At 39.6% G+C, this 22,160-nt stretch overlaps 1 protein-coding gene across 5 annotated transcripts in view; it reads right to left on the bottom strand.

Annotated features, from left to right (window-relative positions):
• Positions 1 to 1,140: 1,140 nt before the first annotated feature.
• MCOLN3 (mucolipin TRP cation channel 3) overlaps positions 1,141 to 22,160 on the bottom strand; it is a 35,023-nt gene continuing 14,003 nt past the window's right edge. For 3 of the 5 annotated variants that reach the window (XM_005204381.5, XM_010803373.3, XM_010803374.4), the window contains exons 5-13: positions 21,201 to 21,285; positions 21,028 to 21,124; positions 12,822 to 12,921; positions 9,704 to 9,816; positions 9,473 to 9,622; positions 6,103 to 6,204; positions 5,872 to 5,994; positions 4,549 to 4,755; positions 1,141 to 2,490 (exon numbers count right to left, since the gene is read on the bottom strand). In XM_005204381.5, the coding sequence (XP_005204438.1) occupies positions 2,356 to 2,490; positions 4,549 to 4,755; positions 5,872 to 5,994; positions 6,103 to 6,204; positions 9,473 to 9,622; positions 9,704 to 9,816; positions 12,822 to 12,921; positions 21,028 to 21,124; positions 21,201 to 21,285 (1,112 nt within the window). In that variant the 3' untranslated portion in view covers positions 1,141 to 2,355. The remainder of the gene's footprint in view (positions 2,491 to 4,548; positions 4,756 to 5,871; positions 5,995 to 6,102; positions 6,205 to 9,472; positions 9,623 to 9,703; positions 9,817 to 12,821; positions 12,922 to 21,027; positions 21,125 to 21,200; positions 21,286 to 22,160) is intronic. The other 2 variants (NM_001192367.1, XM_010803375.4) reach the window with 2 other exon arrangements.

The raw sequence follows: 22,160 nt of genomic DNA, 5'->3' as shown, positions 1-22,160 counted from the left end.
AGCAAATTGAATACAACAATGAATAAAAATAATCAAAGACCACAACCAAGTGGGATTTATTCCAGGTATGCAAAGTTAGTTCAACATTCTAAACTCAAACTAATGTACTTCATCATATCAGTGAGCTCAAAAAAAAAATCACAATAATATCAATAGATGCCAATAATTCATTTGACAAAATCCAATACTCAATCATGAGTTTAAAAATTGTCGGCAAACTAGGACCAGAGAGAAATGGCTTCAATTGATTAAGGACACCTGTGAAAAATCTACAGCCCATATCCTACCTAATGGTGAGAAACTTAGAAGTTTTCCAGCTAAGATCATGGGGATGATTACTAAAAATTAGGCCTTGGCGTTTATCATGGATTCCTGACAATAAGAAAGCTTGGACAATCAGGAGAAAGATGTGAAGGTGCCAAGTCATTGGCTGTATTTCCACAGGAGGAACATAGTGACTTCAGGGCAAAGCAAAACCTCAGAGCAGTAAGTCAGCGGTCTCACATTTCCACTGAAATATTACTGCTAATCCAAAAACTTCTTAAGGGGTAAAAAGAAGTATCTGTCAGATAATGAATACAATCTCAAAACTCAATGCATTCCAGCAAATTCCAAAAATGATTGTGACACAAATATTATAATGAAGATTAAAAACAAATTCACCTAGAGATTAGATTTCTAGTTTTTTAAAGCCATGCTGCTGCTAAGTCATTTCAGTCATGTCCGACTCTGTGCGACCCCATAGATGGCAGCCCACCAGGCTCTGCCATCCCTGGGATTCTCCAGGCAAGAGCACTGGAGTGGGTTGCCATTTCCTTCTCCAATGCATGAAAGTGAAAAGTGAAAGTGAAGTCGCTCAGTCGTGTCTGACTCTTCGCAACCCCATAGACTGAAGCCTACCACGCTCCTCCATCCATAGGATTTTCCAGGCAAGAGTACTGGAGTGGGTTGCCATTGCCCTAGGTACTACAAAATAGCTTATTATTGCAGAATCTCACATTTTGACACCTAGAGTCATTATTATGAATGTTATTGTGTTAAATAAGATTAAATCAATAAGATTTCAGTGTCTTGAGGTTACCTTCATTTAGCCCTTAAAATAAAAAATTAACAAATCAATTTCCTTGAAAAAAAAAGAGCTTGCTTTCAGAAAACCTTTATTGTACATCACATCATTGAATTAATTTCTGTTTGGATAAATAGCACACAAAACAAAGACTTACATTGTGAAAATCCCTGAAGCTTCTAATCAGCAGTCTGCAAGGAGTGGAGACTGGTTTTGTGTCTTTTTAAGGCATACATTTCCCATTTATTTTTAAATTTTGAACGTAATTGTTTTCCAAAATATTTTTGATGTCAGTTATAGAACTTCTCCCCATGAAACTGCGATTAGTGACCCTGAAATGCTACTCTTTTCTGTGAGAATGAATGTGCCCCCAAGGGACCTGGTGCATCATGTACTTTTCACAAGGCTGTGCAAGTATCAATAAATCAATCCTTGTGGGATTGAATATGAATTTGGTATGCACTTTAATTTTCATAGATATATAGAATACTCTTTCAACTTTGTCTTTTAATACTATAGGAAAGGAGAAAACCTATACATGAGTACCAAAAAATCTGATCTTCTCCAGAAATCAAAACAGTATCAAATAACAGTTGTCCTTCAGAACCAAATATGTGACTGTTAGCTGGTGATTTTTTTCTTTCTCATTCTTTTGAAAGTTAAAGTCACTCAGTCGTGTCCAACTCTTGCGAGCCCATGGACTATAGCCCACCAGGCTCCTCTGGTCCATGGAATTTTCCAGGCAAGAATACTAGACTGTGTTGCCATTTCTTACTCTAGGGCATCTTCCCCACCCAGGGATTGAACCTAGGTCTGCACTGCAGGCAGATTCTTTACCATCTGAGCCACCAATGATTACTGGATAGACAGCAACCATCCTGTCTCTCAGATGACCACTGAGAATGGTCCAGGCCAGGGTTAGTGACTTGGCTGACATCAGACCAGGCACTGTTTCTACTGATGACACAGTCAGCACAGTCAAAATAACTGGAAGCAAGAGTAAAGAACGGTATGGAAAACATATTCTAAAACTGGAAAAATAAACAGGAAAAGAATCCAACAGTTTCCCTCATCAAAGTGTTTTTTTTTTTTTAAATAAACCTAGCACAAAGCTATAGACATTAAATATTGCTTTAAAAATATAAACACAGTTCTTGATGAATTATAGTCATCAATTTGCTCATGATAGTAGTCTTCAGACATACTACATCTGATATTAAAATACCTATTTTTATCTCCCAACTCATTTACGTAACATATTCTCTCCAGAGCACAGATTAGCCTAACAGCTACTTTTTACAACAGCAGAATATAGATACTGGATTGTCTTCTTCTAATCGGTACTTTCCAGAATTAGGCAGATCTTTGCACTCTGATATAAATATACGAAGTTCAGTCTCAGGAAAGCCATCTTGTTGGTAATGCTATACAGGAGAATTAAAAAAAAAAAGTTTTCATTAATAAGTACCTTGAGAACAGCTTTATTTCAAATTCAGAGTGGATCATTTGGCTACAGGGGTGGGATGCATGCTAAGTCGCTTCAGTCATGTCCAACTCTGTGCGACTCTATGGTCAGGCTCCTCTGTCCATGGGATTCTCCATGGAATACTAGAGTGGATTATCATGCCCTCCTCCAGAGGATCATCCCAACCCAGGGATCGAACTTGCATCTCTTACATCTACCTGCATTGGCAGATAGGTTCTTTACCCCTAGTGCCACCTGGGAAACCCACAGGGGTGGGTTAGGTAGGGATTTTTATAAAGGGATAGTTCACTCGCTTCCACGTATTTTCATGGCGATGGAGCCTCTTGAGCCACTCTTAGGTTTGCCTAAGGAAAAGTGGGTCTAAGATTCTGCAGTGCCCTCCTGGGCTCTCTTTCGTGGTCTGAGTCAACCTGAAATGGACATGTTGAATCTGAATCTGAGACCTCCTTCCAGGGAAAACCCAGCCTGCACAGCCTTTTGGAGTCTCTGTTCCAGACAGAGAGATTTATATAAGGGTCTAATATTTATTTCAGTTTGGGGATCTAAGATCCCAAGAATGGGCCCTGGGCCAGAAAGGATCAGAAAGGACTCGCCCATGTGACAAGTGCCCTGAGTCCGTGGAAAGAGGTTAACATCTAAACTAAGAGTCATAGGCTTGTGTCAAGAGCTGTCCATTCACGTTACTCTTTGAGACCTCAGATATCATCACCCTTGAACATATAGCTTTCTACATGCAGAGGTGAAGGCAGTGAGCTTTTAGAGCACTGTGGGAAGGGATTTGGACAGGTACAACTACATTCTTTCCAGTCTCCTTGGTGACTCTAAGCAAGTTGGTCAAGTGAGCATTGAGGACAGTCAGTTCTTGACACCTGATTCAGTAAGAATGAAGTCACAGCCCTAGTTGCCTAAACAAGGTATTTGTAATTACCAATATATAATCCATCAACTCTTGATTGTCTTTCTCTTTATCTATTCACATGGCATCATGTTTCATTACCCCTCTCATGTTCAGAAACAGAAGTCCCCAAATGCAAGGGTCTATGCCAATGTCTTATTGGCATAGACCCTTCCATTTCAGTCGACTGAAGCGACTTAGCAGCAGTAGCAGCAGCATGCCAATAATATATCTAACATGCTACTATTAACGTGTATGTGCAGGCCAAGCTGCTTCAGTCGTGTCCGACTCTTTGCAACCCTATGGACTGTAGCCCACCAGGCTCTTCTGTCCATGGGATTCTACAGGCAAGAATACTGGAGTGGATTGCCATTTCCTTCTCCAGGGGATGTTCCCAACCCAGGGATCGAACCCAAGTCTCCTACATCTCCTGCATTAGCAGATGGGTTCTTGAGCCACTAGCGCCATGTGGAAAGGTTATTAGAAATTTGAATACATATGGATATTTATTCTGCCTTTCCATATTTTAAAGGGCTCAAACTGACTTTTAAAATCCAGTGTGAATAATAGTATTAGTGATTGAGTCGGACACAACTGAGCAACTAAATGATAACATCTTTTCAAATCATGCTCCTAAATGTGGAACATATACATGGCGAGTTCTTGACCTATCAGTTCCTTGACTGTTCTGGAGACCAGGCCTCTGGGGTGATCCCAAGAAAGGAGGGCCTAGCAGAATGATGCATTCCGTTACAGCACACTTCAAATAAAGAGGTCAATTTTTCTTCATGAAAATTGGATTTTAAAAGCTCCCCACAAAATTTTGACCATCTGAAATGTCATGTTTCACTCACCCAATACCTAATGATCCTTACAATGCTAATAAAAGATTAGAAAGCTTGTTTGAAAACACAGTTACTCAAAGACAAAACTTTCAACATTCTAGAAATTCTGTTTCTTGGGATCTAAAATTGAAGTCCTTTTTCTCTACTCAGAAGAAATTACCATTCCATTGATCTCCTCCCCATTAGGTACTGTATTTTATTGACTCTCAACAAGTTCTAGGAAAATGTCACTCCTTGAGGTTCTTGATGAACCTACCTTAATTGTTTCATATGTATCAGTGATCAGTGCAATGAAAAGACTTAAAATCATGTATATAAAAAGGCTGATGAATGAGTAGAGGTAAATTCTGCTAAACAGCCAGACCAGGTAACTTTTTTGCTGCATTTTCGCAAATGTAGCAAACATATCATCTCCATTTATCAATGAGAAAAGACACTCAGAGACCATGTTCAGAGAACGGAACTGCAAAAAAAAAAAAATTCATTTTATTTCATGTTCCCTCCCATTGGAGACTTTGATCATGACTCCATGATAAAAATAGTGGAACTAGATATCCCAAGTTACTCTTTCAAACAAATACCCTCGGGTAACCACAGGCATTTTTTTTTTTTAAACAAGAGAAAATCAAACAAAAGTTTAATAACATGTACACAATGGAGACAACCAAGAAAAGTCATTGCTATAGACATTTGTTTTGTGATCTACATAGTATGTACATGCCCACTCTTTTTCTAGGAACAAGGAGCTCCTTCTTGATGTTCCTTTTCATCAGAGGAGCCTGAACTGAAGAAGAAAAACACTGAGGTACAGACCAGCTCCTCTGAGTCAAGCCTTTACCCTCTCCTTTACTTTTCTGTAGAAAGAGATCCTTGAAATGCTTCTGCAGAGCATTCAGGTCTCGAATACAAATGCTCATGCTTCTGTTCTAAAGTTCATTCCATTTAAGATGATGGTATTATAGTCGAGACTATAACTCTAGTAAACAAAATTTTCAAATATTTCTACAAGTTTCTCCCTATACTACTTTTAAAAATAAAGTCACACTTCAATAAAAATTACCTAAATAGCCCATAAATATATATTGATGAATCAAACTGTCAAACCTGGCTTCACTGATGGTAAGAAGGACTTAACTATCTGACACACTCACAAAAGAAGCCGAGGCAACCAAGTGAATCAACCATCCTCTCAAGTTGGTCTTACCTTGCGTGTGTGCTCAGTCGCTTCAGTAGTGTCCAACTCTTTGCGACCCTATGGACTACAGCCTGCCAGGCTCCTCTGTCCATGGGATTCTCCAGGCAATAATACTGGAGTGGGTTGCCCTGCCCTCCTCCAGGGGATCTTCCCAACCCAGGGACTGAACCCACATCTTTTACATGTCTTGCATTGGTAGGTGGATTCTTTACCATTAGTGCCACCTGGTCTTACCTCACCAGTTTAAAAACATGGCAACAGACACAACACCTTCAATGTTTAAGGCTGAGTCACAAAGTAAAATGAGCTTATTTTAAAAGAATAACAAGCCACTGGTACTACCCTGAGAGCTTAATAGCAATAGAGAAAATTGTTTACCAGTACCTTATCATGATAAGGCCCCAGCACAATCCATCCACAGAAGCAATAGCCTAAATAAATCATGGCTGCACAGCAGCAGAACCTGATGACATTGGGCAGTGCCGCCTGGAGGGTGAGAATGAGGAGCTGGGAAAGTAAACGAGGTCATTAGAATCCCTTTGTCTTTCAAACAAAGCAGTGCAGTAACTTTGAAAGAGAAATACCAACAGCTTGGAGATCTGTGGAATTCCTTACATTGTATTTCTGAAAAAAACCAAAGTACCGGATAACTCCAAGCCACACAAGCATGGTAGAGGTTCCAAGAAGTATGCTACAGACATCATAACTTGTTAGACTCTAAAACACAGTGGAAAAAAATTATCAGTTATATAGCAGAAATTCATTGGGGCAAAAATTATTTATTGAGTGGCAAAGAGTTGGGCACCATTCTAGGTGCCAAGGACAAAGTAGTGAAGAGACAAAATTCCCTGCCCTCATGAGGTTTACATTCTAGTGGGTGTAGAGAGAGACGATAGAAGTTAATTAGCGAAACCCTTCATACATGGACTGATGGTAAGTGGTGAGGAGAAAATTCAGGGGAGGGGACAAAGGATGGCTGTGCACTGCATTTCAAAAGGGTAACCAGGGAAGGTCTCACTGAAAAGGTGGCATTTGAGCAAAGATATGAAGGGAGTGAGGGAGCAAACCAAGCAAGAATCTAGGGGAAGAGCTTTCCAGCAGAGGGACCAGTATCAGCAGAAGCCCAAAAGCAGGAGGGCATCTGGCAAGATAGTGGGTCTGGCTAGAGAACGATAGGGGAGAGTAAGGAGTCACCGAGGTGAGGGAGCAGGTAGTTTAGAGTTTCACAAATATAATTTAACAACTTTGCCTTTTACTCTGAATAGATGGTGGAGACTGAGAGCTCTGAACAGGAGTCCTGTAATCCAATGTTGGCTCTATGGTTGAGAGCAGACTGTGGAAGAGAGAGATGGCTACTGCAATACTGCAGATGAGAGCTGATGGTGCTTTGGACCAGGCTGGGAATAGTGGAGGTGATGAGGTGATTTCTGAAGGTAGACAAATAGGATTTTCTCTTGGATGAGATACGGAGGAGAGGGAATTAGTAAAAAAAGAGGAGTCAAGGATGAATCTATGTTTTTTTTCCTTGAACAACTGAAAAGAGCTGCTATTAACTGAAATTTGAAAGGCCACAGAGAAGTGAGTTTTGACTACGGAGGAGGAGTTGTTTTATTGTTCAGTCGCTCAGTCATGTCCAACTCTTTGCAACCCCATGGACTGCAGCACGCCAGGCTTCCCTGTCCATCACCAACTCCCGGAGTTTGCGCCAACTCATGTCCATTGAGACAATGATTGTTTTAGGTATGTGAAATTTGTGAAGCTGAGTAGACATTCAAGTGAAGATGTGGAAGAAAGAGTTGGATATTTGACACTGGAGTTCAGGGAATAATTCCAAACTAGAGAAACAGATTTGAAAATCATTGAAAAATAGGTACTCTTTAAGGCAATAGGACAGGACAAGATCACAAAACAAAGGCAGAAAAACGAGGTGTTTAAGCATGGTGCTTTGCAGCTCTGTTACTTAAATAGCTTGGTGAAGTCAGAGGGAACAGCAAAGGGAAGTGAATACCAGCCATGATTCAAGAGAAAGATTAGGTAAGTGACAGCCAGTGAAAAAACTCATCAACAAAGAAAGTGCTTGCAGTGTTAAAAAGCTGCTAATGGGTCAAAATGAGGATAAATAACTGAATATTAGACACAGCAACAGTTACAGGTCATTGGAAAATACATTTTCCGTGCAGCCTGATTAGAACAGATACAAAATAGAACTGGATGAACAGAGTCAGAAACAGTATTAAATACTCTTTTGAGGTCTTTTGCTATGTAAGGAGAGCAGAGAAATGGGGAAGTAGCTGGAGAGAGAACAGGTTGAGATTTTGTCTATTTAGAAAGGAAAAAAAATAAAAAATACATGCTCATGGAAACGCCATGGCAGAGAACAGGAAATTAAGGATGCATAAGAAACAGAGTAAGAATAGCTGAAGCCGTGCTCTGGAACAAGCAAGTCGGGACAGCATCTGATAGGCCCGTGGAGGAGTTGGCCCTGGATAGTAACCTAAATATTATATCCACAGTAAGAGAAAATGCCAAGTGTATGGGCATTGATGCTGATGGGTACATAAATGAAGTGGGAAATTGTAGATTTCAATTCTGTTTATTATTTGTGAAACAGAGTGAGGTCATCAGCTGAAACAAAGGATGGAAAAGAGGTATTAAAAGTTTCAAGCGCGAAAAAATATGAAATGATCAGCTAGAAGGCAGGGGGAATGCATGGTCTAGAAAAATGTAGAAAGACTGTTGGACACCCTTAAGGGCTCACTGAAGTTAATGGTAGGTGGGATTAGTAAAAATGAAGATATGCTGCAAATCTCCCCCTACTTCTCTTGATTTGTTCCCTAAAGTTAAATATCTATTTCAATGACATATATTACCCTGGCATATGGTGACAGATGCTCCATGGCTTCTAAACTCACTCTCTCTTTCTGAGGTACATGCGCGGGCTGTCTCCTCAGCTCCCCTGCAGTCAGATGTGACTAAATTTTCTCCAGCAGGACTGTACAGAATGAAGGCTGCCATTCTGAGCCAAGGCATAAGACTGTAAGAGACCTACTACCTACCATACCAGGTTTTCCCTTCCATGGGCTGCAACCTGTTCATGAGACAATCCAGCATCAATCATGCAGTCTGGGTGAGCCTTGAACGGTCATCAGAGAAAAAGATGGGAGAAACTTAGATTCCTGAATGACTGTGTGGAGCTGAGTGACTTGCCAGGCTGGAAAACCCACCCTGACAATTACACGAGGGAGAAATAAGCTCTTATCATATCTGAGCTATTGCATTTGAGATCTCTGTCCAGGAATCTGAACCAAAACAGGCTCCCCATGTGGTTCATACTCATCCTTAATTACAGTCGAGGACAGAAAAACATAAATCTGAACAAGATTAGTTTGAACAGTATTTCTTTTTCTTTTTTTTTTTTTTGCTTTGGGGGAGGGTTGACATACAAGCTGGATTAGTCCTAACTTAAAATGGAAAACTTTGTCGTACATCAATGGTAACAGTAAGAAAATGGGAATATTCTCAATTTGAATGGACAAAGGAAAAACTGCAAGGACTCGAACAATAGTACTTTGGCCTCACTCCCTATCTCCTGCCCACAGTCCAACTCTTTCTATTGAAGATTCTGGCATTCCTTCTAAGAACAACAAAAACAATCTTTTACCTTAGTTATCTTGGTGTGTGTATGACTTTCAGTGTGTGTACGAATTCATAGGCCCCAACCCCAGAGTTCACATTCAGTAGGTCTAACGTGGGGTATTTTATCAGATACCCAAATGACCCTGATTCAGAGGACTTAAATCACACTTTGAAAAACAGCCTAAAATATTTCCTGACTAGATTCTTACAAATTACTGTTATTTCAGGTTTACTCAATATAATGTTTGAAAACAATCTTGTACTCTGTGAATCCTTACATTTTGGAAAAACAAATGACAGTTAAGGCAAATCTGATACTAACAATGACATAAATAGGAAAAAATTTTACCTTAGCGTGAATTTCCATTTTCAGAATTGATCCAATGATGGTCAATATGTCACTAATAATAATCATAATATACCATCCGTTGACAAATTCCATTCGATCAGAAACAGAAACTTCCTTCTTATAATGGAGGAGGAAAAAATTGACAAATTCCTTTAGGAAAAAGAGGGGAGGCACGGTGAATTTCTGTCAATCAAAATGACCAGTGCATTGCTAGAAAGCAGTGACTCCCACCTGCTGAAGCTGAAGTCCTCTCACCACAGATCGAACACACAGGATTAACGAAGCCAAGCATATCAGAATAACGAAGACATCAAAGATCATCATGTAATGAGTGTTCTTCTGAACTGGAGGAAAGAAGGTTACCTGCTTATGTACTGGAACATCAATGTGGTGACATTTATACTTCTACTACTTTTTTTCCCCCATTTTTAGCCTCATTTATTTTAACAGCTGCATTGTGTTATTTCAGTACAGATGTACAATACTTGATTTGTAAGGACATTCAGGCTGTCATCTGGTTTCACTACTACAGTCCATTCTCCAGGTCCTCTTTGTGCACAGGTTCAAGAGATTCTTTAGGTGGATGAATATCCAAAGATGGAATCGTTGGGTTAAAGCATATGCATCTTTCTAAAAATAGATCTAAGAAATTGCTCTGCAAAAATATCATGCCAATTTACATACCTACACACATCACACATCTTCTTCATCACTGGACATCAGTATTCATGAATGTGTACCAATAAAAGGAGCAAATGATGTGAAATGCCATTTTTATCATGTACCAAATGGCTGTTGAATGTATTCAAGTACCGTATCTTCCCCTTCCAACTTTTTTGTGTGTTTTAATGCCTAAGAAAAATATGTCTCATTACTTTCCTAGACTTTCTGCTGGCTAGTCTTGCTTGTTATTTTCCCATATTTCTTCAGGACCAAAATGTCAAATTCCAATAACAATCTTACTGTTAATTTTTGGGGGGAATCATGCTGAATTTATAGATTAATCTAGGGAGAATTGACATGTTCATGTTAAATCATTTCACAAAAAACATAATGTGTCAAATCTTTTTTTTCCCATCCTTCAGAAACATTTTCAAGTTTTATATAGATCCTTCTTCATACTCATGCTTAGAATAATTTTAAAAATTCAAGTATTCTTTCCACAAAGATAACAAACAGAAAAAGCTTTGATACAGATTCTTCTGTTAGTATTTAAAGAAGGTTAAAAGTCCTCAAAATCATGTACCAAAGATCTTTAACTATCACCTGTCATCTTTTGTTCTAATACAGTTAGGGTTCCCGCATATCTTACTTAAACATGCTTATCTAGGTATAAAATACTCATTAAGCATCAGGTGTGTTTTCACGTGCTGAGAATACAATGGTGAACAAGACAGATAGAGTCCCTGACCTTGTGGAACTTCTACTCCAGTGAGATAAGAGAAAAAAGTAAACAAGTAAATGAACAGAATACTTCCTGATAGGAGTACGTGATAGGAAGAAAGTAAATCCAAATAGCTACTAAGTCATAGTTTCAGACATTTTTGAAGATTTAACTCCTTTGCACCTCACAGTAACCCCACGAGGTAGGTGTGATCATCCCCACTTTGCAGGCAAGAAAACTGAAGCCCAGAGGGGTCACACAACTTGCCTAAGATTCCATGGCCAGAAAAGTGCAGAGTCAGTGTTCAAACCTTTGCAGTTTGTCTCCAACATCCGTCACTCTGTCAGTGGTTCTTGGCATCTCTTTGGAACTTTAAGAAATGAACATCCTCCTGCCTTACCCTAGCCCTAGTAAATCAGAAACTGCTTTCCTAAGCTCTCCAGGTAACACTAAAATATGAGCACCACTGCTGAGGGAGCTTTGGGAGAGGGAATGGGGAGAAGAAAGGTTTGTTCGTAGGGCAGAGTGAAGGAAGGCCTCACCAGAGGCGGTGGCTTTTAGCTGAGACTTGAATGACAAAGCAGAGCCACCCACACAGGAATTCTGGGAATCAGTCCTCCCAGCAGAAGCACAGCTAGGTGAAGAGCAGAGGGTGGCCGTCACATACTCTCTTACAGAGCTTTTCTTACTTAACAAGTTGGGCTGCTCTCTGCTGATGGAAAGAACTCAAGACTATACTGTAATGAAGCAACCCAAAATTTTGTCAAGAGGCATCTAAATGATATATGAAGGACTAAATCTACTTCAGAAAAACTTAAAATCCAAGAAACAAACATTTGAGAGAAAGCTTATGTCCCAGGCACCTTCATATGCTCTCATTTTCCCTGTTCCCAAGTACGTGAAGTATTAAGATGTTTACAGATGACAAAACAGGCTTGCGTTTCAAATAAACAATTTTGTGATTGAAATTTTATAATTGAAGTTTGTGAGTCCAGATCTTCATATATTTGAAGTTACCTATTAGTGAAAAGAATACTAAAATGAAGACATTTTATTTCATTTACTCATGCTATCTCATTACTATTTCTGAACTTTGTGAACCCATTAGTAGGGAACCCTAAAGTAATTATTATCCAAGTATGGTCTGAATAAGGACTCACTGCACATTCCTGGGTCTCACCGCCAGACCTACTGACTGTCTAGTGTGAAGCTGGGAAAACTGCATCTTAGCAGGTACTTGGAATGGTGCTTCTGCTTACTAGAATCCAAGATCCTCTGACCTAATCATTAAAGTCAAGCACAACACACCACTACAAGGAACTAGGGAATGAGATCAATTCTTTCCAGTAGGTTTCATCTAGTTCAGCTCCAAAATTCTCAGTGATACTCAGTTTATACTCGAGTTTGTGTCCATATTTCTAGGACTGTACTCTGTCCTTATGTCATCTGCTTTTTGACCTGGATAGAAGATAATTATAATGTGTTGGATATTTCAGGGTCAAATCCTACCTGAATTCTCCCTGGATATATGACCAAAGAAACCAAAATTCACTTCTGAGCCTTAGTTTCTTTATCTGTAAAAATAGGGATGTTACCCTTCTCAAAGATATTTTAAAACTCTGAAGTAAGGAAAGTGTAGCTCAAAGTACTTATGCAATAAACACTCGAAAAATACTGGTTTGAGTAGATGTAAATTTTTTGTTGTTGTTGGGGGAATTATAAGCACTTTTTTTTTAGTAAGGCCTAGCCAGTGAAGGGTCATGGAAAAGGCAAGAAAAACCATTTAAATTACTAATAACTTATGAATTACATGAATGGAACATTAGATAACTAAAATGAATTAGGGACTTGGACATGATCCAATTCTTTCATTTGATGTTCCACGTATCCTTGGGACGAGTAATTTAACAACCATTTAATATTATTTAATAACCATTTTGAAAACTAGTAAAATTCATTACTTACTTGATCCAGATACATGCCAGTCTTTACATTCTCTGATAGAGATATCATTATCTAAACTTATCTTAATTCTTCCACTGTGGGCTTTGTTGTCAAAAGTTATCTGTGAAGAACAGGAAAAGGGTCAAAAACATACCTACTACTTTTAAAGCCAAGGTGCCGCTATGCATTAATTAGCAAACAATTCTCCCAAAGTTACAGGAAACCCAGACCCTCAACTCTCACCTGATGCTAACTCCGTTCAACCTCAGGAAGTTCCCTTTATTTCTCTGTGAGCTGAGAAAGTTGAGTGAGATCTTCCATAAAGAATGTTTAGTCTCTAAAAATCCTAAGTTTCTAGGATAGTATTCAAGCCCTGATCTGCCTCTTGAGAAATTTGTATGCAGGTCAGGAAGCAACAGTTAGAACGGGACATGGAACAACAGACTGGTTCCAAATAGGAAAAGGAGTTCGTCAAGGCTATATATTGTCACCCTGTTTATTTAACTTATATGCAGAGTACATCATGAGAAACGCTGGACTGGAAGAAACACAAACTGGAATCAAGATTGCCGGGAGAGATATCAATAACCTCAGATATGCAGATGACACCACCCTTATGGCAGAAAGTGAAGAGGAACTCAAAAGCCTCTTGATGAAAGTGAAATGGAGAGTGAAAAAGTTGGCTGAAAGCTCAACATTCAGAAAACGAAGATCATGGCATCCGGTCCCATCACTTCATGGGAAATAGATGGGGAAACAGTGGAAACAGTGTCAGACTTTATTTTTCTGGGCTCCAAAATCACTGCAGATGGTGACTGCAGCCATGAAATTCAAAGACGCTTACTCCTTGGAAGGAAAGTTATGACCAACCTAGATAGCATATTCAAAAGCAGAGACGTTACTTTGCCAACAAAGGTTCGTCTAGTCAAGCCTATGGTTTTTCCTGTGGTCATGTATGGATGTGAGAGTTGGACTGTGAAGAAGGCTGAGTGCCAAAGAATTGATGCTTTTGAACTGTGGTGTTGGAGAAGACTCTTGAGAGTCCCTTGGACTGCAAGGAGATCCAACCAGTCCATTCTGAAGGAGATCAGCCCTGGGATTTCTTTGGAAGGAATGATGCTAAAGCTGAAACTCCAGTACTTTGGCCACCTCATGCGAAGAGTTGACTCATTGGAAAAGACTCTGATGCTGGGAAGGATTGGGGGCAGGAGGAGAAGGGGACGCCAGAGGATGAGATGGCTGGATGGCATCGCTGACTTGATGGACGTGAGTCTGAGTGAACTCCGGGAGTTGGTGATGGACAGGGAGGCCTGGCGTGCTGCGATTCATGGGGTCGCAAAGAGTCGGACACGACTGAGCGACTGATCTGATCTGATTCAAGCCCTGAACCACTTGTAAAACAAGAGAACTTCCCCTTCCTCTCACTCTAAGCACCTCTAGATGTCCTCCTGAGCAAGTACAAGCACATTTTTCCCCTTCTTCCAGCAGAGCCTTGGCTAGGGACAGATTTTTAATGTTGTTCTTACTAACACAGAGGCTCATTATTTCCGTCTTGAAACATTTCAGGTGGAGCTTTTTCAATTTTCCTTCTAAGATTCGTTTTCCTTGTCATTCTGGAACCATATGTACAATACTACAAAGAATGTGGTCACAGGGAACCAACAGTATGTCTGGCTTCAATGATAACTGTTTGGGGACACCAGGCACCAATAGGACAAAGCCACGCCAGGATACCTTTCATAGCTCTTCCACTGTCTCCCTCTTCAAACTCCCCCCACCTTCTCCTTGCAGACACCTGGAAGGCAAACTAAGGAAATTAGTCTGGTTTGGGGGTTTTGCTTTCATTTTTGGTGCCTCTTCTCTCAAGTCCTAAAGTAAAAGGAAAGTTCTTTTCAAGTCTGCCATTTGCGATGTTAGTCATTCAGCTGTGCCTGACTTTGTGACCCCATCGACTGTAGCCCGTCAGGCTCCTCTGTCCATAGAATTCTCTAGGCAAAAATTCTGGAGTGGGTTGCCATTCCCTTCTCCATGGACTCTTCCAGACCCAGGGATTGAACTTGGGTCTCCTACATTGCAAGCAGATTCTTTTCAGTTCAGTTCAGTTCAGTTCAGTCACTCAGTCGTGTCCGACTCTTTGCGACCCCATGAATCGCAGCACGCCAGGCCTCCCTGTCCATCACCAACTCCCGGAGTTCACTCAGACTCACGTCCATCAAGTCAGCGATGCCATCCAGCCATCTCATCCTCTGGCGTCCCCTTCATCAGAGTCTTTTCCAATGAGTCAGCTCTTCGCATGAGGTGGCCAAAGTACTGGAGTTTCAGCTTTAGCATCATTCCTTCCAAAGAAATCCCAGGGCTGATCTCCTTTAGAATGGACTGGTTGGATCTCCTTGCAGTCCAAGGGACTCTCAAGAGTCTTCTCCAACACCACAGTTCAAAAGCATCAATTCTTCGGCACTCAGCCTTCTTCACAGTCCAACTCTCACATCCATACATGACCACAGGAAAAACCATAGGCTTGACTAGACGAACCTTTGTTGGCAAAGTGATGTCTCTGCTTTTGAATATGCTATCTAGGTTGGTCATAACTTTCCTTCCAAGGAGTAAGCGTCTTTGAATTTCATGGCTGCAGTCACCATCTGCACTGATTTTGGAGCCCAGAAAAATAAAGTCTGACACTGTTTCCACTGTTTCCCCATCTATTTCCCATGAAGTGATGGGACCGGATGCCATGATCTTTGTTTTCTGAATGTTGAGCTTTCAGCCAACTTTTTCACTCTCCACTTTCACTTTCATCAAGAGGCTTTTGAGTTCCTCTTCACTTTCTGCCATAAGGGTGGTGTCATCTGCATATCTGAGGTTATTGATATCTCTCCCAGCAATCTTGATTCCAGTTTGTGTTTCTTCCAGTCCAGCGTTTCTCATGATGTACTCTGCATATAAGTTAAATAAACAGGGTGACAATATATAGCCTTGACGAACTCCTTTTCCTATTTGGAACCAGTCTGTTGTTCCATGTCCCGTTCTAACTGTTACTTCCTGACCTGCATACAAATTTCTCAAGAGGCAGATCAGGTGTTCTGGTATTCCCATCTCTTTCAGAATTTTCCACAGTTTATTGTGATCCACACAGTCAAAGGCTTTGGCATAGTCAATAAAGCAGAAATAGATGTTTTTCTGGAACTGATACCACTTCAGACAAAAGATTACAAATAAACTTAGTAAGTCTAGCTACTCTGTTTCCACTCATGTTAGACTATATGTTTCTTCCCATGACAAGCAACCAAGGATATTGATAATGTATTCTCATCTTTATCACTGCGGAGACCCAGCCTCACACAAGAAAGATGCTCAGTACTATTTGAATGAGTCAGAAATCTTTGCCAAGAATAAACCATGCTTTGCCCAAACAAAGAGCCTCAGGGTCTTTCAAATAGTAGGCGCTCATTAAATATCTAATAAACTCTGACTTAATGTCAATCACGTCTAAGCAAGGTTTAGAAGAAACTGAATTCTTTAAATGAAAAAGAAAAAATATACTGAGTGTAACTAATAACATATTAGATAATACAGGAAAAAAGATTAGTGATTTGAAGTCACAGCAGTAAAACTATTTAAAGTGAAGCACAGAGAAAATATTAGAAAATTAAATCAAAGAAAGAGGACAACTTCAAGTGCCCAAATACATATATTATTGGAATCTCTGAAAAGTAGGGGGAAGGAGATAGAAAAATATTTGATGAAATAACACTGAGTAAATGTCAAACGTAATAAAAACTATAAACCCACAGATCCAAGATATTCAATGAACCCCGAATACAAGAAACATGAAGAAAACTACATAAAGGTATATCAGAATCAAACCACTGAAACCAGAAATGAAGAGAAAAATTTTAAAAGCATCCAGAGGGGGAAAATACATCCCATACAGAAGAACAAAGATGAAGAAGACAGCAGATTTCTCATCAGAAACAATATAAACAAAAGAGCAAATTCTTTAAAGTTCCAGGGTAAAAACAGCCAGGCTAGAAGTCTATACCTTATGAAACTACCTTTAAAAAACGAAGGTGAAATACTTTTACAGACATACAGAAGTGAAAAGAACTTATTACTAGCAGATCTGCATTATAAGAAATATTAAAGGAAGCCCTTTAAGCAGAAGGAAAACCATGCCAAGTGGTTTTTATGTTATACATGTAACTGGCACACCATCACTTGAAAGTAGGCTGTAATAAGTTAAATATGTGTACTATGGGGTCGCACAGAGTCGGACATGACTGAAGCAACTTAGCAGCAGCAGCAGCAGCATAAACCATAAAATAACACAACAAAGAGTTATAGCTAATAAGCTAACATACGAGATAGACTAGAATCCTAAAAAAACAGTTAATCCAAAAGAAGGCAGAAAAAGAAAGAAACCATATTAATAATTTCATGCAATTTAAATGATATAAGCACCTTAATTAAAAGGTAGAGATTGTTAGGTTGGATTAAAAAAGCAAGACTCAACTATGTATCAAGAAACCTACCTTAAATATAAGATACAAATAATCTAAAAGGATGAAAAAAGATATGCCATGCTAACACTAGTTATAAGAAAGCTGGAATGGTTATATTAACATCAAAGTAAATTTTAGAGCAAAGAATATGATAAGGGTTAAAAAGTGCCATTTCACAATGATAAAAAAGTTCAAGTGAACACAAAAAACCCTAGATGTCTATACACTTAATAAAGAGCTTCAAAATACAAGTTGCAAGAATTTATCAAACTACTATGAATGAATGAATGACAATGCACTACTTTTATATTATGAACCCAACTGGGCACACACAAGACAACCTTAATAAATAGCTGTTGAATCAAACATCTACCACACACCAGATAATTTAGTAGGTCCTTCATATGTGCTATATTTTATCTTCACAACAATTTTGTCAAGTAGGTGGGCATTAATTTGGTTTTACAAATGAGAAAACTGAGGCTCATGCCAATTAAATAATTTGCCTAAAATTACATAGCTACTAACTGGTAAGCTAACATTAAAATCTAGATTTGTCTGACTCCAAATACTTTGGCCACCTCATGCGAAGAGTTGACTCATTGGAAAAGACTCTGATGCTGGGAGGGATTGGGGGCAGGAGGAGAAGGGGACGACAGAGGTTGAGATGGCTGGATGCCATCACCGACTCGATGGACACGAGTTTGAGTGAACTCCGGGGAGTTGGTGATGGACAGGGAAGCCTGGCGTGCTGCGATTCCTGGGGTCGCAAAGAGTCGGACACGACTGAGCGACTGAACTGAGCTGAGCTGAACTGAAAGTCCCTGTATGTTACATCAGGATATACTGCCACAGTACATGTTTATTTATGGCAAAAGTCACACTAATGGCTTTTATTATCAAATTACCTGATAGGATACAGTTTCCACCACGGTTCTATGAGATGTACTGCTAAATACACAATAAACAGACATAGCCGGGGATAATTCTCCAAGAATGCCAAAAATATAACATCTGCATGTGGCTAAAGGCCAGGATGCTTTTACATGGTAATGTGTTATGGGAAAAGATCTGCATTTCACTAGTGTTTTGCTTGCTCATTCAACAAATATCTGAGTCACCTACTATATTTTCTGAGAGATGAAAAGATAAAACAGTTCCTGCCTTCAGGGAACTTTCATTCTAGTGGAGCTGATGATAAACATCTAGAAAAACTTAAAAGAGAAGGTGGTAAGACATACAATACAAAATAAAAACAAAATCTAGGGCTTCAGAGCACAGAATGTATTTCTAACTGAGAAATCACAAAGAGGTCCATGAAGAAGGTTTCAGTTGACCAAAGCCTTAAAAGATTATAAGACTTTAAAAAAAGTATCATTTCTCTACAAGAGAGAGGCAGACACACAGACACAGAGAGAGAAGACTGTGGATAACAGCTCAATTTTTAAAAAATCATGTAATTTAAAAATTCACAACTTGCTGGTTACTATTAGGATCAAAATGTGTAGCCCAAATACAGTCTTACAGAATTAGTGCTTTTTCTTATTAAACATTATGCATAATTATTATATTATACTACATCCTAAAATATTTTTAATCTCAATTTCTGAAAATTTGATTTCTAATAGACAATTAGTTGAGTATCGTGGACATAACTTTTGATACAAACTGCTACTGTAGTACTAGAAATCTGGACCATGTGAAGGCAAGCTGTTATCAAATGCTGTCCTGCATATGCCTCTCAGCATTGCGCTACTGACTCTGATCCCTGTGAGGTGATGAACCAGCATGAGAGGCATCTTGTGCTCCATAGAGAGCATCAAAGCTCCATCTGCAACTGGAATACAGAGAAGAGGAAACTAACCAGAACTTTCAGAGGCAGCATGCAGGAGGCACAGTGAGCTATAACTTCCATAGGCTGCAAGCATCCTCAGTGAGGAAACTCAGCAGCAAGAACCCTTGGCAATGACCTTAAGCAGACTGCCACCAACTGCTGAGAGCTAACCATACAAACGTACAAACGTCTGTTCTTTGTGGTCCTTGTTCTTGGTCCTGAAGACTCAGCAGTGAACAAGACAAGGTCCCCGCCCTCAGAGAACTTACATTGAGGTACAGAAGACCGATGGTTAACAACTAAACAAGTGGGTACAAGAGTCCCTCCCCTTTATCCAAGATCCCCAGCAGATGCCTGAAATCACAGATAATACCAAACTTCATATATAATATCTTTCCTATATGGTTTTTCCAGTGGTCATGTATGGATGTGAGAGTTGGACTGTGAAGAAGGCTGAGCGCTGAAGAATTGATGCTTTTGAACTGTGGTGTTGGAGAAGACTCTTGAGAGTCCCTTGGACTGCAAGGAGATCCAACCAGTCCATTCTGAAGATCAGCCCTGGGATTTCTTTGGAAGGAATGATGCTAAAGCTGAAACTCCAGTCCTTTGGCCACCTCATGCAAAGAGTTGACTCATTGGAAAAGACTCTGATGCTGGGAGAGATTGGGGGCAGAAGGAGAAGGGGACACCAGAGGATGAGATGGCTGGATGGCATCACTGACTCAATGGACATGAGTCTCAGTGAACTCCGGGAGTTGGTGATGGACAGGGAAGCCTGGAGTGCTGCAACTCATGGGGTCGCAAAGAGTCGGACACAACTGAGCGACTGATCTGATCTGATCTGATACATACACACCTTTGATTAAGTTTATAAATTAGGCACAGGAGAGTAAAAACAATAATAATTTTTAAAAGTGGGCTTCCGTGGTGACACAGTGGTAAAGAATCCACCTGCAATGCAGGAGACGCAGGTTCGATCCCAGGGTTGGGGAGATCCCCTGGAGGAGGAAATGGCAACCCACTCCAGTATTCTTGCCTAGGAAATCCATGGACAGAGGAGCTTACAGTCCATGGGGTCACAAAAGAGACAGACATGACTTAGCGACTAAACAATAATAATAAAATAGGAAAACTATAACATATACTATAATAAAAGTTGCATGAATGTGGTCTCTCTAAGTATCTTGTACAAATTAAATGCCTTTTTCCATCTTAACTACACACTTATCACACTGTGGCCATAATTTTTGCAGTTTGAGCTGCAACAGTAAAACTAGCATGGATTTCTTTTTCCTTCTTCACAATGTCACCTATAGATTTCTTCTTGTAGCTTAAGCAATCTCAACATACAATTGGTTTTCTGTCTTCATTAAGTTAAATGCTTTCAGTTTTTCACCTAAAGAAATATTTTGACATATTGCAATCACCAGCTTTGGGGCCATTCTTAAGTAAAATAAAGCTTATTTGAACACAAGTACTGTGATATGTAGATAACTGAGAGGGTTATTGAGTGACTAATGGACGGTATACACTGGACCAAAGGATGATTCATACTGAGGAAGGTCAGAAAGTTTTCATTATGCTATTCAGAATGACATGCAGTTTAAAATACATGAATGGTTTGTTTCTGGAATTTTCTACTTAATATTTTCAGACAGAGGTTGACCATGATAACTAAAACCTCGGAAAGTGAAAATGCAGTTAAGAAAGGACTAACAGAGCTAGCTGAACCAATGTCTCCTCTGTGCATATCCAGTTAGGACAAGAACACCCTATACATTTGATCAACCCTCAACACAAGTAGATGGAACACATAACTATATCAAACCATTTTTCTCCAGACAGGAATCAAATTAGCCCAGCCCACACTCACAGTCAGAGTACCCACACTCACAGTCAGAGTAAAGTCGTAACAGTCCGGGAACTCATGATGACGAATAGTCTGCAGGTTAATGGCCTTCAGTTTAAACTGCAGCTCCACTGTTATGAGTCTGGAAAACAGGAGACTTTAGTGCAGTGAAACCACGTACACACAAACAGGAGTTACCTCCCCCCTGCTTCCCTCACCTGTGAAAGTCCAGTGTTAAGTTGAGTTTATTTTCTTCTAGTGTTCCAATGTGAAAAGGTTCATTCGGTTCCACAAATAAACATTCTGCCATAGAAAGGAACAAAACATAATACAGCACCTGAAATAAACATAGAAAACTGCATCCTGAAAGGATCATATAATGAAAACTGGATATTCAGATTCTGGTATTTTTGTAAATTAAGATTTTTAAATCTAAACATCCATACCACATGGTTACAATGACTTTTATTTGTTTGTAAGATGTGATTATAACATTTCTTGAGAGGATGGAAGTAGAGAAAGATCTGAACTCTATTTCACTAATCTTGTATAAAAGGCCATCTTCCTTTCTGTCTTTTTCAGCCTAAATTTTGAGGCCCCTCTCCCTTTTTGTATCCTATGCATACATTTGAAGCCCTTTGAGTGTCTAAGATAAAATTTTCTATGTTTAAAGTATCTATTTTTAAAAAATATTATGTGTTGACAATTTTCCCTCAATAAACACTTTTAAAAAAAAGGGAAGACACCACCTTAGAAGGTTTTTACTAGTCAGTACTATAATCCTTTATTATTTTTCTCAAAGAAAAAGTCCCAGCGGCAACTGTTAAAAGTACTTACTTTTTAACTCAATGACCTAAGCTAATGTTTTAGGTACAAATTGTAAATAGATCTTTGCTAATAGGAATAAGCTATGCTATTCTAAATTCTGGTTCTCACTGGTGGTGGTTTAGTTGCTAAGTTGTGTCTGATTCTTTGAGACTCCATGGATTGTAGCCCGCCAGGCTCCTCTGTTCATGGGATTTCCCAGGCAAGGATACTGGAGTGGGTTGCTATTTCCTTCTCCAGGGGATCTTCCTGACCTAGGAATTGAACTCAGGTCTCCTGAACTGCAGGCATATCTCTAACCAACTGAGCTACGAGGGAATCTCATTACTCCTCAACTTACCCCTCAAAGATAC

Source organism: Bos taurus, chromosome 3 (assembly GCF_002263795.3).
Source record: "Bos taurus isolate L1 Dominette 01449 registration number 42190680 breed Hereford chromosome 3, ARS-UCD2.0, whole genome shotgun sequence".
Classification (NCBI taxonomy): Eukaryota; Metazoa; Chordata; class Mammalia; order Artiodactyla; family Bovidae; genus Bos; species Bos taurus.
The sequence above is the reverse complement of the archived record's forward strand: the minus strand, read 5'-3'. Positions and strand labels throughout refer to the sequence as shown.